Source organism: Saimiri boliviensis, chromosome 1, assembly GCF_048565385.1.
Source record: "Saimiri boliviensis isolate mSaiBol1 chromosome 1, mSaiBol1.pri, whole genome shotgun sequence".
Lineage (NCBI taxonomy): Eukaryota > Metazoa > Chordata > Mammalia > Primates > Cebidae > Saimiri > Saimiri boliviensis.
In genome coordinates this window covers 20,150,970-20,167,951 of record NC_133449.1, presented here as the reverse complement: position 1 = coordinate 20,167,951, position 16,982 = coordinate 20,150,970, and the positions used below count along the sequence as shown (strand labels likewise).

Here is a 16,982-nt window from a genome sequence, read left to right as displayed (position 1 = left end):
GGGACCCATGAAGGCAGAAAATGGGATTGCTGTCAGGAATGGGGTCGTTCTTGGGAAATCAGTTGCACTCTTGACAGGTGGGCTGAGTGTTCTTGAGGTGCACACTTAGCAACTCCAGGGGCACGGGTGAGGCTCTGTAATTTGCTTACAAGGCATTGGTGACAGACATGCTACCAGCACCACAATGATGGGGAGTCCCCTTCTCTGCAGTGCCTCCCCACCTCTGCATAGCTCTGTATTGCAGAGCCTCCTCGATGGGCTCACCCCAACTCTCAGGCTCAGCAGCTTCCTTTCCACCAGGACTCCGACACCAGTCTCCAGCCAGGTCTGCTTCCTGAGGCCCAGGGCCACAGATCCAATCACATCACTATACCCAGGCCCTCAAACATGACCTGTCCAAAACAGAACCCATCATCCTACCAAAAATTATGCTCCGTCTCCAGGTGCCCTGCCACAGAGAATGATACCAATGTCCAGCCACTCACAAGAGCAAACCAGAGCAGCATCTTAACTCCTCCTGCCCACACCCATTGGATTCCCGAGTATTGACCAACTCCTCCTAAGACCCTCACACCTGTTCCCTCTTCACCTATGTGGCCATCACCGAGTTCATGGTACCATTGTGTGCTGTCTGGATTGTTCTGCAGTCCTGCTCATCTTCACACCTTTGGCATCACCTGCTCCGAACCCCTGTCCCCAGCCTGGCTGGCCCGGCCGTTCCTATGCCCCTGACCCTCTGATGCTGCCGTGTTGGCCTCAGGATCAGGCAAAGCCCTGGCCTCGGTGCACCAGGCTGTCCACATCCTGGATCCTGCTGGCCTGTTCCCTGGTGTTCCTATCATGTCTCTGGGGCTTTGCAAGTGACATTCCTCCTACTCTAATTTATCCATATTTCTTCAGGTTTTACCTTAGACTTCAGTTCCTTTAAAAAGCCTTTCCTGACTCCCACCCACTCCCTACTTATAAAGGCAAAGAAATCCATTGAAGGCAGCTAAAGCGTCTTATTCACTGTGTTTCTGTCTGTTGGATAAATGTGAGTGCATTGGTGACCACTCGACTGCCTGGCACTACACTCAGACTCCTGGAATGCTGAATCCTATACTGTTTTCTGTCCAGACCCTGAACTCCTTTCTCTAAAGTAGGGCATGCCAACTTCAACAAAACACAGAGAACCATTTGCAGCCATGAACACTGCCCTGCAGATGGACAGGAGGAGGAGCAGCAGAGCAGACAGGGGTCCCCCGTAATCCCAGCTCTTCAAGTGCAGTCTCAGAACTTTCATTCATTGTCCTACTTCATACATGATTGCTCCTCTTGCCCATAAATACATTCAAAACAAATAACAAGGCATACGAATGTCCGTAGTTATTCAAAAAATACACCGGAGAAAGTCATTTTGCAAAATCTTTTACTGTAGGATTTCTTCACTAAAATCTGTGAATACAGGTAGATATTACTGGTGATGCTGTGGTTGGTAGGCTCGGGAAACATGGCTAACATTGCCCTGCCGTGATTTCTGGTTTGGTTAATCCCAGCTTCTGTTGCTTTTTGTCACTGGGGCTGTAGGTGGAGAGAGTAATAGAATAGGGGCAGCAGTTTGCACTGTCTTCCGGCCCCTTTTGCAGACTCAGCTTTTCTTTCCCTGGGCTATGTTGGCAGGTGATCATGATCTTTTTGTTTCTCACCCCAGAGAGAGGTGGATCTAAACTGTTAGGGTCTGCATGTCTGTATGTTCCTCTTCAGAGGGGACCTGGCTCCTGGACCCCACTGCCCTGCTCCAGCTGAGGACCCAAGCGCAGCCACCCCCAGGCAGGCCCGACCCCAGGAGGCCTCCACCCAGGGCTCTGTCAAGCAGTAGAGGCGGCTCTCCGAAGATCCTCTGTCGGGAGAGTTCCCGCCAGTTACGGAGCGGGCCGGCAGCAGGAAGGAAAGAGGAGAGCTAGCTGGAGGCAGCAAGCTCAAGGGCGCACCCTGAGAGCAGGAGGCTGGGGCTGCGGCGTGGCGTTCACTGTGCAGCTTCAAGACCCCACGAGCCCTGGACAGAGCTCCAACTTAGTATTTGTTGACTGATCGGATGAATGAAATGGCCTTGGGGGAGAAGGGGAGTGGTTTTGTAATGGGACAGGCTGCGGAAACAGCAGACTTCCCTCCCTCTAGCGGCTAAATCTTAGCGCAACATAGGCACAGCGATTAAGGTTCACCGCGTGCCAGGGCCAGGCTGGGCTTCTTATTGGTAGTTGCGGCGGGCGCAGCTCAGCCTGGGGACTCCGGGAGCGCAGAACAGCGCAGGCCGACCGCGAGCCAGCGGGGCCCGCTCCCGGCGCGCTCCGGGCCACAGGCGCGCTCCCGCCCTCGGCGCGCTCCGGGCCACAGGCGCGGACTGCGCGGCGCGGCCGCCAGGGGGCGGGCCAGGGCGGCGGGAGGTGGGGCGGGGACGCGGAGACGCGGAGCACGCCGGGTCCCGTGACTGCGCCCCGCCCGGAGCCGCCGCCGCCGCCGTCATGCAGTCCCCGGCGGTGCTCGTCACCTCCAGGTGAGCCCGACCCCCGCGCCCCACGCGGCGCAGCTCGCAGTCCGGGGCGCCTGGGCGGAGGAGCAGGCGGAGGCGGCCGCCTCCCAGGCCCGGGACCCGGGGCGGGTCTCCCCAGCGCCCTCGGCGGCTTATCCCGGCTGGGCCCCCTGCACCGCCCTGCAGAAGAGGTGGCGCTCCCGATTTACAGATGAGAAAACCGAGGCCCTCTAGAGGGTGGAGAACTCGCCCAGGACAGCGGGAGGCCTGGGACTGACTGGTTCCGTGCAGGCGGGCGCAGTGGGCACTCTCCTCTCCTTGCCCTATCGCCTTGGGTTCTTCTCTTTTGGGTCCGAAGATCTAGTTCTCCATCCTTGCAGCGCTCCCTGCGTCCCAGGCCCGGTGCTGGGCACTGAGCACTGGGCACTGGGCACTGGGGAGAATCCGACAGGCCTGCCCTGCAGGGGGCTGCGGTGGGGAGGGGGTGATGCCAGCAGCCGGCAGTAAGCTCAGGTTGCCATGGGAACACAGTGCAGGGCAGGAACCCGGCTTCTGGGAGGATGAGTTTGATGAGAGACCAGGCAGAGGTGGCCGCTGCTCCATAGGTAGCTCGGAAGAGTTACAGCAAAGGCCTCGGAGGGGTCCAGGCGGAGGGTGCGGAGTGGGTTCGCCTGATCCGGCCCCGGAGGACCCAGCCCAAGATGGATCCTGGCAAGGCTGGGAGGGGTGTGCTTTTACTTCTTCCCCCTTTTGAAACTCTGTAAAGTGACTTACTTCAAGTATTTTCATACTGTCCACCCTTGCTCCCCCTACACAAAGTCCTAGGCTAAGGTGCCACTTTATTACATAAATGAATGTGTTACCTAGCTAACTGTAGATCTAACAGTAATCAGGGATTCCCTGTGACTTCAGGGCTAGAAAGATGTGATTCTTTTTGTAAACCCTGATATCAGAGCCTGGTTGGTCTTGCGTGATCAATTACGCTTGTATCTTCATGGGCAGAAGAGGTTTCCCTACTGCCACTTACCTCCCCTCCTCCTGCCGAGCCTCATTTTCCTTCTGTGAATTGGAGGTCCGAGATTGGCAGGCATGAGCAGCGTCGGTAGTATATGCCCCTCAGCCACGTGCAGATGGTTGGGGTGTGATTTTGGTGCTGGGTGCTTGGGAAGGGGTGGATGGCTTCGCTCCCTGCCCGCCTGCCCAGCCTGGATGTGGCTTGTTAACAGGCGCGGGGGTGTTGGTGGTGGTAAGGCCACATGAGTCATGCTCATTTCTTGCTGAGGTCACCAGCACACCTAAGGATCTTGCCTGCAGGGAATATCCAAACACTTCAGCCCAACAGCGAGGCTGGCTCTTCCCAGTCGCGCCCCAGCTCCTCTTTCCAGCCTGGCCTCTTTCCGCCTGTCATTGCCTCGTGCACTCAGGCTTGAATTCAGCCAGCAGGTGTTTATTGAGGGCCTTCTCTGTACCAGGTACTGGTCCAGGTTCTAGGAGACAGCGCTGAACCACACAGGTCCCTCTCGTAGAGCTCTAATGGGGGCACAGGCACAGCAGGCGAATCTGTAATGTGTCAGGGCTGATAAATGCTAGGAAGGAAAGAACTACTTGTAGGGGCAATAGAGTGGTCGGCGGAGTGCATGCTGTTTTCTGTGGTGTGGTCAAGGGTCGTCTTTCTGATGGAGTGGCCCCTGGGCAGACCCCGACAGACTCCCTGAGGGAGAGAGCCATGAAAAAGCCATCTTGGAAATGTGTGTTCTTGGAGGACAGGACAGCAGGAGCCAGGGTCCTGAGGCTGGTAGGGCTGGAGGGAATGGAGGGAGTGGGGTGGGCGGAGGGGGCACGGAGAGCGTTAGGTGATGCGGTGAAGGGGTAAGCTTGGTTGTGAGGGATGATCAGGAAAGGCCTCGAAGGCTGTGGAGGGGCCATCAGATTTTATTTCAAGTGCAATAAGACCCAGCTTCTGGTTTATAGAGATCCTTTGGCCACTGTGTTGAGCATGGGGGCAGTGGCTGAGCGGAGCATTCTGGAGAGGCTTGTAGGACTCCCTGTAGAGCCAATGGTGGCTTGGCCCTGGGTGATGGCGGCCGAGAGGGCGAGAAATGTTTTGGTTGCAGATATATTTTGAAGATTGGGCTTTCAGCTTTGCTGATGCTTGGATATAGGGTGTGAGAACAAGAAAGAGAAGTCAAGACTAACTGCAAGTCTCTCAGTCTAAGATGCTAGAAGAATGAGGCTGCCGCTTAGCAGGCTTGGGGCAAGGTGGAAGCAGCATTCATGTAGACAGGTGAGTTTTGAGAAGCTCACTGACAGCCCAGTGGGGGTGGCAGGCAGGCAGCTGGAAGGAGAGGATGTGAGCGGAGAGGGGGCTAAAGATGGTTGTTGGGGAGTCATTGGCCTGCATGTGGTATTTAGAGCCTGGATGAGAAAGGGTGCAGTGAGAGGGAGAAGGTCTAAGGGGAGTGCTCTGGGTGCCATCAAGGGGGACCATCCTGGTTCCTCTCCTCCTGTTTGAGCAAGAGTGGCTGGGGGCGGGGGGGGGCAGAGAAGACCCAAGAGGGAGAGGGGTGCTCCAGCCACCAGTGAAGGCAGAGCTTGAAGGAGGGGAGTGGCTGACTGTGCCTACTGCTGCTGACAGGTCACACCAGTGGAGACTTGAGGACTCACCTTTGGATTTAACAACACAGAGGTCACAGGTGACCTGGGTGTGGGCAGTTGCTTACATGAAGAGGACCAAAGTCTGGCTGGAATGAGTTCAAGATCAAATAGGAGGGGAACCGTGAATACGGGCCCTCTGGGGAGGAGTTCTGCTGGAAAGGGCAGGAGGGAAACGGAGTGAGGGGAATGTCGGGTCAAAGCACAGCTTTTATTACATGAGCGGTCAGAGCGTGGTTGCATGCTAGTGAGCACGGGCCAGTAAGGAAGGAAGTGGGATGTTGCGGAAAGGAGGGGTGAGCTGCGGTGCATGGGAGGGGCTTGGAGCCGCTGCCCTGGTAGAGGGGTGGGCGTTAGGAGCAGCCAGTCAGTTTGTCTACAGTCCCAGGAGAGGGCAGTTATCAGGGAGCACCGCAGGCTGATGGGCAGATGTGACAGTGAAGCCCAGGACATTCTCCGGTGGTCTCCAGCAGCACACAATAGTGTCCACATCACCTGGGACTTACTAGAGATGCGGACTCTCAGGCCCACCCCTGGCCTGCAGAACCAGAATCTGCATATCACCAAGATCCCCAGGGTGTCGCACGCACACTCCAGTTGGAGAAGCTTGGTCTAGGGCACAGGTGTGGGCCACATCCTGCCCACCACACCCCCCTTTGCGTATGTATCCTCTGTAGTAGCTGCAGCAGAGACCACATACCCTGCGCAGCCTGAGATATTTACCCTCTGGCTCTGTATGGAAAAAGATTTCCTAGGGGTTCAGGGAAGGGGTGACTGGACACCTCCAGGTGCCTCAGACTTGCTGGAGGGCCTGCCAAGAAAACAAGATGGCCGGCCACCCGAGGCCCGAACATGACTTTCTTACTAGTTCCCAGGCGAGGCTGATCCTGATCCAGGGACCACTCTTTGAGAACCACACAGCTAGGGCAAGGTAGGGTTGCCAAGCCTGGTGCAGTGTGGTGCGGTGCCTTTAAGACTGCAGCCGTGAATTTCAGTGGGACGCAGGCTGCATGTGTGCACCGTGTCCCCAGTCATACTGAGCCACCCGGGCATAGGGTGAAGGAAGAGAACTGGAGGAGTGAACTTTGACCAGGCCAGCTTAGCCTGGGTGAGGAGTCAGGGGAGCTGGGGCCTGAGGCAGAGGGATTCCAGCAATGGAATGGGCTCTGGTGTTATGGATTGTGGGTCTAGCGTGGTCAGAGAACCGCTGGATGTGGGGTGCTGTGAGGGAGCTGGATCGTGGGAGGTGCTCATCTGGGTCTGCTCCATCCCCTTCCCACCCTGAGAGGACCTCCCCCCATCGCCGGCACCTCCCCTCTTGTCACTTTCACCCACCTGTGCCTCATTTTCATCACTATCCCAAAGAACTGATGCCTGGCTTCTTTCTCATGCCTCCCCCATAAGAGGCTACCTGGGCTCCAGAGCGGCTGCCTGGGATTGAACACAGCCCCACCTCATGCCGGTGAGACCTGGGCAGACACTTTCCCTGTGGGGTCTATTTTCCTGTCTTTTAAGTGGGTCTGAGTAGCGGAGTTCCTTCTCAAGGCTTCCAGGAGGTGGAAGTGACTTCGCACAGGTACAGTTCCCAGAGCCCAGCGCGTCTCCCCTCAGCAGCCAGTCTCCGCACTGGTGACAGTGACACTGTAGGCAACACCAGGCCGCGAGTGCACACCACGTGAACTCGGTGCCATTGGCTCCTGGTGAGAGAGGGCTGGCTGTGTGTGTCCACTTCCCAGCGCCCATTCACCCTGGCTGCACTTTTCACCACCTGAAGGCAGGTTGCCTGGGTTGCCTTATACCACGGGAAGATATTCCTTGTGCGTACAGTGTGTGCAGTCATTGCGTATCACACACGACAAGGAGGCTCGTCACTGTAGGCCTCACCATTTGGTGACAGCAGCACCATGCTGGTGACCGCGTGGCCTAGCGTGGGATGTGAGGGGTCTGTGTGGGAGAGGCATGGGGCAGGGAGATTTGATGGATTGGGATATAATTCCAAAGAGGGAGGGGCCTTGCCCAGGCATAGGTGAAGCTCCAGAAGCCCCTCCTGTGTTTTCAATGTCCTGCCCGGTACCCAGGAGGTCACACCTCGATGGTCCGAGCTGGTCAGAGGGTGCCCAGCCTGTCCTGCCAGAGGCGTTTGCGTGAGGGATGTTAGTCTGCACAGGTCTGTGTCTCACCTCATGTAGGGTGAGGGATGTTTTTAATAACTTTTTCTTCTTCACGGAAAATATCTCATCCCTTCGTTGTTCGCCATACAGTTCAGTATATTAGAATCACATTTTAGAAGTCTCCAAGAGCAGTGATGTTTTGCTGAGGCACCCTCTCTACACCTCAGGGGCAGTATTGACTGCCCAGATGAGGGACGGGCCGGTCAGTGCCTCTCTGGGCCACGGGGACTCACAAGGGCCCTGCCTCCATTGCCCATCCCTATAGGTCCCCCAGGGGGCCTATAGCAGCCCTCCTGCCTTTTTTTTTTTTTTTTTTTTTTAGATGGAGTCTCACTCTGTCATCAGGCTGAAGTACAGTGGCACAATCTTGGCGCACTGCAACCTCTACCTCCCGGGTTCAAGCGATTCTCCTGCCTCAGCCTCCCAAGTAGCTGGGACTACAGGCTCCCACCATCACGCCCAGCTAATTTTTGTATTTTTAGTAGAGACAGGATTTCACCATGTTGGCCAGGATGGTGTCGATCTCTTGACTTCATGATCCGCCCACATTGGCCTCCCAAAGTGCTGGGATTACAGGCGTGAGCCACTGCGCCCGGCCCCTCCTGCCCTTTGATTAGCCACAGAGAGCTTCATCTCTCCAGGTGGGATTTCAATCCCGTGCTGTCCCTGCAGCCCCAGGCACCTTCCTTGGTCTGATAGAGCCCCTGGGATGCTGCTCCCACCCACTCTGCACAGAGTTTGTGTCGATCCCTTTCAACAAGCCCCTTCCTTCCCTGTTTTCCTGCAGGGAACAGATCTTTGTCCCTGGAAGGCAGGACCAGGTCTGGGGCCAGGGAAGCCAGGCTTATGAGAGGCTGGTGTGGTGGGTGGGTGGCCTGGAGCAGTGACCACTGAGGACGGCCAGCAGAGTCGCCTGGCACCCAGGCGCTCCAGGCACCCAGAGGCCCTGCCTGCACTTTGCTCGGGAAGCCTGCTGCCTTGACCCTGAACCCACCTGCCTTCTTTTCCTCTGGCAGGCGACTTCAGAATGCCCACACTGGCCTCGACCTGACTGTACCCCAGCACCAGGAGGTGCGGGGCAAGATGATGTCCGGACACGTGGAGTACCAGATCCTGGTGGTGACCCGCCTGGCTGCCTTCAAGTCGGCCAAGCACAAGCCCGAGGATGTCGTCCAGTTCTTGGTGAGCCGGAGGCTCAGGCCAGGATGCTGCAAGGGTGCCCACCAGGGTTCAAGTAGCATCCGGAGCAGGTGCTTCTCTGTCTGTTGCTTGCTCAGGGCCTGGAGTGCCAGACCATGCTAGACAGAAGGGACACAGAGTGAATCAGATGCTCTCAGTCCATGGAGAGGCAGATCTGTAGAGAGACAGACACAGATGGGGACAGGAGCACATGGAGGCTCTGGGGGAATAGAGAAGGGACACCTAACACACCCTGGGGAAACTTCTTGAAAGAGCTCGTGGCTCAGCTGTGTTTTGAGGGGCGGGTGGGGCTCAGCAGGAGAGGCGAGAAGGGTGTCCTGGGTGGATGACACAGCCTGAGCAAAGGCACAGAGGCTAGAAACAGGACATTGAGTGGGGAACTCTGCGCGGCTGAGTGTGGCCCTGGGAGGAAGTGGGGAAGATGAAGGTGAGGGACAGGCAGGACCCAGATTGCGGAGAGCATGCAGGATCCTGGACTTTTCCTGCAGCCAAGGAGAATTTTAAGCAGGGGTGTGACACGGGCCCTTTTACCTTTAGCCCGCCAGTCTGCTGGGAGCATGGAGTTGGATTGGAAGGAACAAAACAGGTCTCGGGGAGCCCAGATACATGGCCAATATGGTTATTCCCAAAGCAAGGGCTTGCAGCAGGCCAGTAGCAGTTGGTATGGAAGGGAAAGGGAGAGTTTAAGATGTTTACAGGGCAAGCCTGTAATCCCAGCACTTTGGGAGGCCGAGACGGGTGGATCACGAGGTCAAGAGATCGAGACCATCCTGGTCAACATGGTGAAACCCCGTCTCTCCTAAAAATACAAAAATTAGCTGGGCGTGGTGGCGCGTGCCTGTAATCCCAGCTATTCAGGAGGCTGAGGCAGGAGAATTGCCTGAACCCAGGAGGTGGAGGTTGCGGTGAGCCGGGATCGCACCATTGCACTCCAGTCTGGGTAACGAGAGCGAAACTCCGTCTCAAAAAAAAAAAAAAAAGATGTTTACAGGGTAACATGCACTGCATTTGCTGACTGTTTCCACCAGCTGAAATAAACAATCTGACGGAGGAGCAGATCTGGGGGCCTGTGGCGTGTGAAGGGTCCACCCGTAGATGGATATACGAGGCTGGAGCTCGGGACGGGCTCAGGCCCGAGATGCAGGCTTGAGAGGCGTCAACTTGTAAGTGATATAAAAAATCTAGGAGTGGATGAAGTTGCCTAGAGAAGAGATGTGGAAGGCAGAGAGAAGGGCAAGGAGGAAATCCTGAGGACGCCAGGGGTTCAGGGACTCTTGGAGACAATGAGGAGTCTGCAGTCGAGACAGAAGAGTGAACAACTGGGTGTCTGTGGAGTCACAGGAGCTAAGGGAGGAGAGAGTTTCAAGAGGGTTGAGACCACACACTCATTGGCTTATTGTTTACCATTTGGCCTCTTGTGAAAAGGACCTGGAGCTGGGGACTGAGAGACATAGGTACAGGCTTGTTAGGACAAAGGTGAAATAAACTAGACCCCGCAGTACAGCAGGGAGTGACACAGGCTGGCTGGGAGTCTCCTGGCAGCCAAGATAAAAAGGAAAATGATGAGTTGCGTCTTCCTGGTGACCTGTTGAAAGAGACACCACATGTTGAGAGAAATTTACGGCACAAATCTTTCTTTTTTTTAAAGAGATGGGATCTCACTCTGTTACCCAGACTGGAGTGTAGTGGCGTGATCATAGCTCACTGCAGCCTGGACCTCCTGGGCTCGAGCCATCCTCCTGCCTCAGCCTTCTAAGTAGCTAGCACTACAGGCACACACCACCATGCCCAGCTTTTTGTTTTTTAATTTTTTCGTAGACATAGTGTCTCGTTATGTTGTCCAGGCTGGTCTCAAATGCTTGTCCTGCCTCAACCTCCCAAAGTGCTGGGACTACAGGCATGAACCCCACATCCAGCCACACAATTTTAAGGGGCATCCAACAATGTCTTGGGAAGCATCTAGAATAGCAATGCTGTTTTTCATTTGCTTGCTCCTGTGGCCGACTTTTGGCGAGAAGCAAGGTGTGCCGTCGGATGCTTGGGACCTGCACTGCTCTGAGACTGGCTATGCTCTGCAGGGCGCTTTGCAGCGCCTGGTAACCTGACTTGACCTAGGATGGAGCGCAGTGTACCCCTGTTTTCAGGGCAAGAGCAGAAGAGGAGAGTATTTGCGCTTGATGCTGCTAGGCGTGAAGGAGGGAGCACTCTGGGAAACTCGGGCTTCAGCCCAGCCCGCTTGGTCCTGCACAGGGGCCGGCCTCACGTGCGAGGTGTACGTGAGGATGTTTGAACACCTCTGTGCATCACGATAGTGCCACTTTTCCTAGTCAATGACGCCCACTCCCTGTGGAGTGTGTGCATGTGCAGGGGCTCGTCAGACATTCAAAAGTACCTGCAAGGGCAAAGAACTCTACTCCCTATGGGACCTCAGGATGTTGCCCAAAGTCACATGCCCCAAGCCTGAAGTCTCTTTGATGTTTCATGATTTATCTCAGGGAATTAATGAGCATTTTGTATCTACTTAAAAGGGCGTATGTGTTTTAATATAAACATGTACTGATTAGATGACCGTAGAGTGGAAGCAGCCCCCAGGAAGGGGTGCCGCAGTGGAGATTGTGCGGATCCCGGCTGTGCTAGCGGTGCAGATGCCCACAGGCTTACGTTACAGGGCTGTCTGCTCTGTGCTCAGCAGTGCCTGGCACACAGGGCACTGATAAATGTGAGTTCTCAACCTCAAGCTTCCTCTGCTCAGGGCTTCTTACTTGGCATCCTCTTACTGCTGGCGCAGGTGCCCACCCGAGAAGCTCTGGCTGAACCCCTGATGGACGTGAGCTCTGAGTGGGGTGGGAACCCAGGGCTGCAGCTCCAGGGTAGTCACGCTGCCAGTGCCCTGGAGATGGAGGCTTCCGGGTTTGCTGGGTCTGTGGGCTGAGCCTGAGTGCAGCAGTTCGGCCAGCAGGGGGCGCCAGGCTCCCACCATGGCCTGCTCTGCCTGTGTTGGAGCCTGTGTTAGCAATCCCTCTACAAAGGGATTCATTGCCTTTCCCTGAGGGCTGTTCTTGGGAAAGTCTGGAGCCAGGCTTTTGTGCTGACAAAAAAGCAGCAGCTCCTTGTCCCAGAAGACTCCCCACTGCGGGGTTTTGAAGCGGCCCCCACTGCTTCCTGGTATCTAGACCCTTTGCGGGCAGGGGATTCTGGGTGGTGTTGCTGGAGCCAAAGGTGTGTGCTCCAGATGCACCCTGTGCCAAGGGGTCTCCCCGAGCCAGAGGGCGTCAGATCCCCGCAGCCGCTGCACACCAGCACTCCAGTGGCACACGGCGGGCACAGCCCGGGCCTGGGAGCATAAGAGTGAGCGACGCACACTTCAGTCGGGGGAGACAGGCCCCATCTATGGGAAGGCACAGAGGAGCTAGGAGTGAGGGTGGATGGCTGGCCTTTGGCGTGTGCATACAGCAGGTGACTTCTCTGTGCAACCATATGGGGTGTCCCTATACAGATTAAACAGGCAGCAAGAGCTCTGTGAGTGAAGGAGGGAAGCCTTCACTGCCTAGGAGCTATGGGGAGAGGCTGAGGAGGCGGGAGTCAGTCGCTGGCCCCACGGGAAGCTGAGTGCTGCCCTCTCTGAGTCAGATGGTGCTCAAGGCCACCTCCTGACGACAGCAGGAGTCTTGGCCTGCTTCACCCCTGTGCTTGTGTGCAGAGAGGTCCTGGCTGACACAAGGCAGAGAGCCAGACTTAGAAATATCTGCCTCCACTGCTTGTATGGGCTGGCCCACCGAAGGCTGCACTGGTTCATGGGAGAATGAGGGCGTGCTGAGAACAGGTGATTCACGGTGTTGCAGGAAGATGACCTGCCAGCTGGTGAGATCACCCTCCTGATACGCAGAAAGCCAGAATGAAGGCAGTGGCCACGGTCAGCTGCAGGCCGGGCAGGGGTGCCTGTATCGAGTCTTTTTACCTGGACCTGCGACAGTGCCCAGAATGGCACCGTACTGCATCTTTCCTTTGGGCCACTAGCCGTTTTTGGTGAATTTCCTATCGGCCAGGAGTGTTGAGGACTGGAGCCTGAGGCTGGGGGGACAGGCGGAGGGGCAGCAGACCGGCTTGCCTGACACACTTCCTATGGCCGCTGGGCCTCGGGGACCCCTGATCGGGGTGAGAAAGGAGCACTCCCTGCCACTCTTCACTCAGGAAACCACATGCTCCTCTCATTCTAGGTCTCCAAAAAGTACAGCGAGATTGAGGAGTTTTACCAGAAACTGAGCAGTCGTTACGCAGCAGCCAGCCTTCCCCCGCTCCCCAGGAAGGTCCTGTTTGTTGGGGAGTCTGACATCCGGGAGAGGAGAGCCGTGTTCAATGACATCCTGCGCTGTGTCTCCAAGGATGCTGAGTTGGCAGGCAGCCCAGAGCTGCTAGAGTTCTTAGGTACCCGAGGCTCTGCCCTACGTCCCTCAGGTCTCCCTCTGCCTTGGCCCTGTGGGAGCGTGTGCACAGTGCTTCTGCAGCCTGGAAGCTTCAGCCAGGCTTGTGAGGCAGGTGGCCTCACTGACATCCTTGGCTGGATGGTGGGCAGAAGGAGACTTGCCCTTGAGGGACTGACGTCTGGGTGTCAGGTCGGGGCTCACACAGCGGGCATTCTCCATCGTGTTACCCGATCCATGGCCTTCTTGGCCGACTCCATTCCTAGAGCTTTCCTGACACCACCACCCCCCGCCCACAGACACATACAACCCCTGACACGCACCCCACACACCCCTCCACCTCCTGCCAGCCAGCCCTGGGGGCCTGCAGTGTCCCAGGAAAGCTGTGTTCTCACAGCCAGGCTGGTTTCCTGCCCCTGGGGACATAGGCCTCTCACCTGTGCCCCCATGGAGAGGGTCATGGGGATGGCTCCAGGCTGAGGAATTGATCCAGCACTGCTGCCTTCCGTGGTGGACATGGCAAGCCCTTCCCATGGGTGTCCTGGCCCTCTTCCTGCCTCAGTTTTCTCATCTGTAAAGGCCGTTATGAGAATTTACTGAGCTATCACATGCAAAGTGCTTAGGAAAGAGACAGCCACACAGTAAATGGTGGCTGCAGCTCTGTCAATCCAGAAGCCCCGTGGGGCAGGCCCTGCTCTCACAGACGCCCCCAGGGCCTCTCACCCCTGACTTCTCCCCTGTTTACCTCCATCTGCTTAACTCTTTCCCAGCTACTGTGGATCTCCTAGTTCCACAAAACAGAAAGGAAGTTTTCAAAAGAAAGTTGACCATAAATAAAACAAATTTTAAAAACTGAAAGGTGGGGAAGAGAAGCAAAACCGGTGAATGCGCCGGCCTCGGACCGGATGAGCTGCACGGCTGTGCCCCTCACACGGGTCTGGGTTCTCTTCTGCCCTTGTTTGTTCCAAGGTCACAACCCTTCCTTCCGTGCCTGTCTCTGGGGCTGGATAGACTGTGCCAGGAGGTTCCAGCTCAACCACAGCTGGAAGAGATGCTGAGGATGTCCCAGCTCCTCTCTTGTGGAGAGGCGACATAGAAACGCAAGCTGCTCTTTGCCTCCCTTTGCTCATTTGCAAGATTGATGTACAGTTGGGATCTCTCATAGGGCTTTTGCGATATTTAAATGTAAGATGCTTATGACATGAAATTGAAGGTTTGGGAGATTCTGAATGGCTTTTTCACATTCGTCCGAGTAAAATAACAGAGCATCACACGACACAGTGCCATCATTAGCACTCAGTGCAGAATGCCAGACACTCTCTAAGTTCTTTACAAAGTCATTTTTTTTTAAAAAGTCAGTGGTTTTAAAGATAAACTACCCAGTAGCCACTTGGATGGAGATGAACAAATAGTCGGAGCCCACGCTTCTCAAACTATCTGTGGGGGAGGGCCAGCTCTTTTATTCCCAGCCTGTCACAGATGGATACGTTCACAAATACAAAATTGCATGCTCAGATATTGTGATAATGCCAGCCTGCTATGGAAGTTTCTGGATGCTTGCTCTCCCTTTCTGTACCTACCTCATTGTGTTCACACAAGGGGCGTTTCTATCTGTAGACCACACTTTGAGAAGCAATGATCTAAGCCAGTTTGTAGTGGAGTGATCACCATTTGCTCTGGTATCTTCCACATGCTTACCCTGGGCACCCATCCAGTCCCTAGTCCAGGTGCCCAGACTCTTGGAGCAGGTGTCTGTCTGCAGGGCCCCTTGCCGTGCCCTTGACCATAAACGGTCCTGGCAGCACTGGTTCTGTTTGAATCACCCTGTGCCATAGCTGGTTTATCGCACTGCCCACCCAGGAGGAGGGTGCAGCCATCCCTGCGGTGCACACAGGCTCTGGGCCCTGGGTTCAGGAACCACTGCCTCTGTCCGCTCTGAAGCCCTCCCTTGTGACCCCTCCACTCCAGGCTTCCCTGGTACCTGTCAGCCCTTACTGGGACTGCAGCAGGTACTTGGCTGCCCCCAAAACATAGGTCACCTCCCATCCACCCAGACTCGCCATCCTGCTCAGGGCCAAGTTTGGTCCCAGGAGGCTACAGGGAGCCCCCGGCCTCTGATCCTGTCATGGGAGGGTGCAGTGTGGCAAGGTGCTTCCCCCGCCACTCGGGTGGTCACTAAGTCAATTCTTTTCTGTCTTCCTCCACAGGGACCAGATCCCCAGGGGCTGCCGGGCTCACCAGCAGAGATTCCTCTGTCCTAGATGGCACAGACAGCCGGACAGGGAATGATGAAGAGGCTTTTGACTTTTTTGAGCAGCAAGACCAAGTGGCGGATGAGGGTCTGCCCATCCAGGGCCTGAAGGACGAGGATGCTGAGGAGTCCTTGGAAGAGGAGGAGGCGCTGGACCCGCTGGGCATTATGCGGTTGGTCTCATGTTGTTGAGAGGGCCCCTTTGGTGTATTCCAGGCTTTCTGGAGATGACAGCCCCCTTTCCTGGAATCTGAGAAAAGCCCTCAACATCCCAGGTCACCCCCCTTGCAGGGGTCTGGGCCACGAGACCCTGGCCTGGTGTGCTTGGGGGAACTAGCTCTCTGTGTGTCCTTGGTGGTATCTGTGTCTCTGGGGCTGGGCTTAGGTATTGCCCCCCTTCCTGGGTCACAGGGTGTCTCCTGCCTGTGGCTCTGCACTGAGGCTTGGCATGGCAGAGACCCCCCTGACAGCTCAGTAGTGCAGTCTGCTGACCTGTACAGCTAGTACGGGAGGCCTGAGTGCTCCTTCCAGCTGCAGGACTCGCAGAGGCGGCTGCGGCCCTCTGAGCCTGCGTCATCTGCATAGCAGGGGCATTCACCTGGGCCCTGCCTCCAGACAGGGCTGTTCACCAGCCACACACTTCTGGCCATTTACTTTTTTTTCTTTGGTTTTCCTTGGTGAAAATGGACTCATGCTGGTACCAACCTCTTAGAGCTCCCATGAAGATGAACTGAGTTATGTAAATTTAGCAGTCAGCTATCATCACGACCTCATCTTTCAGTGGAATCAGACCAGGCCACGGTGCTGTTCGCCCCGCTGTCTGCCACAATGAGTGTCTCTTCGCTGTTACCGAAGTCCTTGGGCGCTAGATGAGTGAGTCTTCTCTGCCCCAGAAAGGAATTAGAGCCCATTAGAAATTAGGCAGAGGCAAATTCAGCTTAATCAGCATGCAGAATTCTGTCCTAAGATCACAGCCTGCTCTGGAAAGGCCTTCTTCTTGGAGAGGGTTATGGGAGGATGGGCTGCAGGGTGGGCATGAGACCAGCGTCCAGGGCTGAGGATTTGCACTGGGAAAGGGTGCGGGGCACCTGGGGAGCTGCAGCAGAAACAGGCCTGGGAGCCCGGGTCCCGTGGCACTTGGTACATCAAGTGCCCTGCAGTGGCCCCTCCTGGCCCTCCGTGGCTGGCCTTGTCCTGGAGTGGGGTGAGCGGCCCTGAGGAAGAGGCAGCCAGAGTGGCGGGTGATGTGGGGACAAGCCTGTAATAGTCACTCCTTATCAGCCTGGCCAGGCCTGCAGGCCTTTCTTGGGCTTTATTTTGGTAAGAGCGAGGCTTTGTTTGAACTACATTCTCTGTTGTTCTCAGTAACCACATGAAGTGCCAAAACCGAGATGGACTTTGGTGGTCTGTGCCAGCCTCTGGCTGAAGAACACATTTAGCAGAGCGGCTCCTTTTTTGGGTAGGAAAATGCTCTTCGGGCTTGGCAAGTGCGGCCTTGAACTTCCTACTTACTTCATTAGCAGATTGTCAGGGGATGGGGTCAGCTGTCCTGGGACCCCTTGGAAGGGGGGCCCCAGCCCCCTCTCCAGCTCTGTATTCTAGGGTCCTCACCCCTGAATCCTGGGAAAGCTTAGCACCTAAGAGTAATCCCACTGGCTTAAGACCCTCTCCTGCTGGGCTTTCTTTTAAGTACCCATGTGACGAGATGCTGATGAGTGGGCGTTACCACTTCTGGCAGGAATAATAAGTAGCATTTTTTGAGAGTTTATGAAATTCTA

The 16,982-nt window shown here is 55.9% G+C and overlaps 1 protein-coding gene across 4 annotated transcripts in view; it reads left to right on the top strand.

The window, feature by feature from the left end:
* The first annotated feature begins 2,432 nt into the window (after window positions 1–2,432).
* HS1BP3 (HCLS1 binding protein 3) overlaps window positions 2,433–16,982 on the top strand; it is a 37,897-nt gene continuing 23,347 nt past the window's right edge. For all 4 annotated transcript variants that reach the window (XM_039460822.2, XM_039460823.2, XM_074394546.1 and 1 more), the window contains exons 1-4: window positions 2,433–2,533; window positions 8,349–8,514; window positions 12,750–12,957; window positions 15,161–15,377. In XM_039460822.2, the coding sequence (XP_039316756.2) occupies window positions 2,502–2,533; window positions 8,349–8,514; window positions 12,750–12,957; window positions 15,161–15,377 (623 nt within the window). In that variant the 5' untranslated portion in view covers window positions 2,433–2,501. The remainder of the gene's footprint in view (window positions 2,534–8,348; window positions 8,515–12,749; window positions 12,958–15,160; window positions 15,378–16,982) is intronic.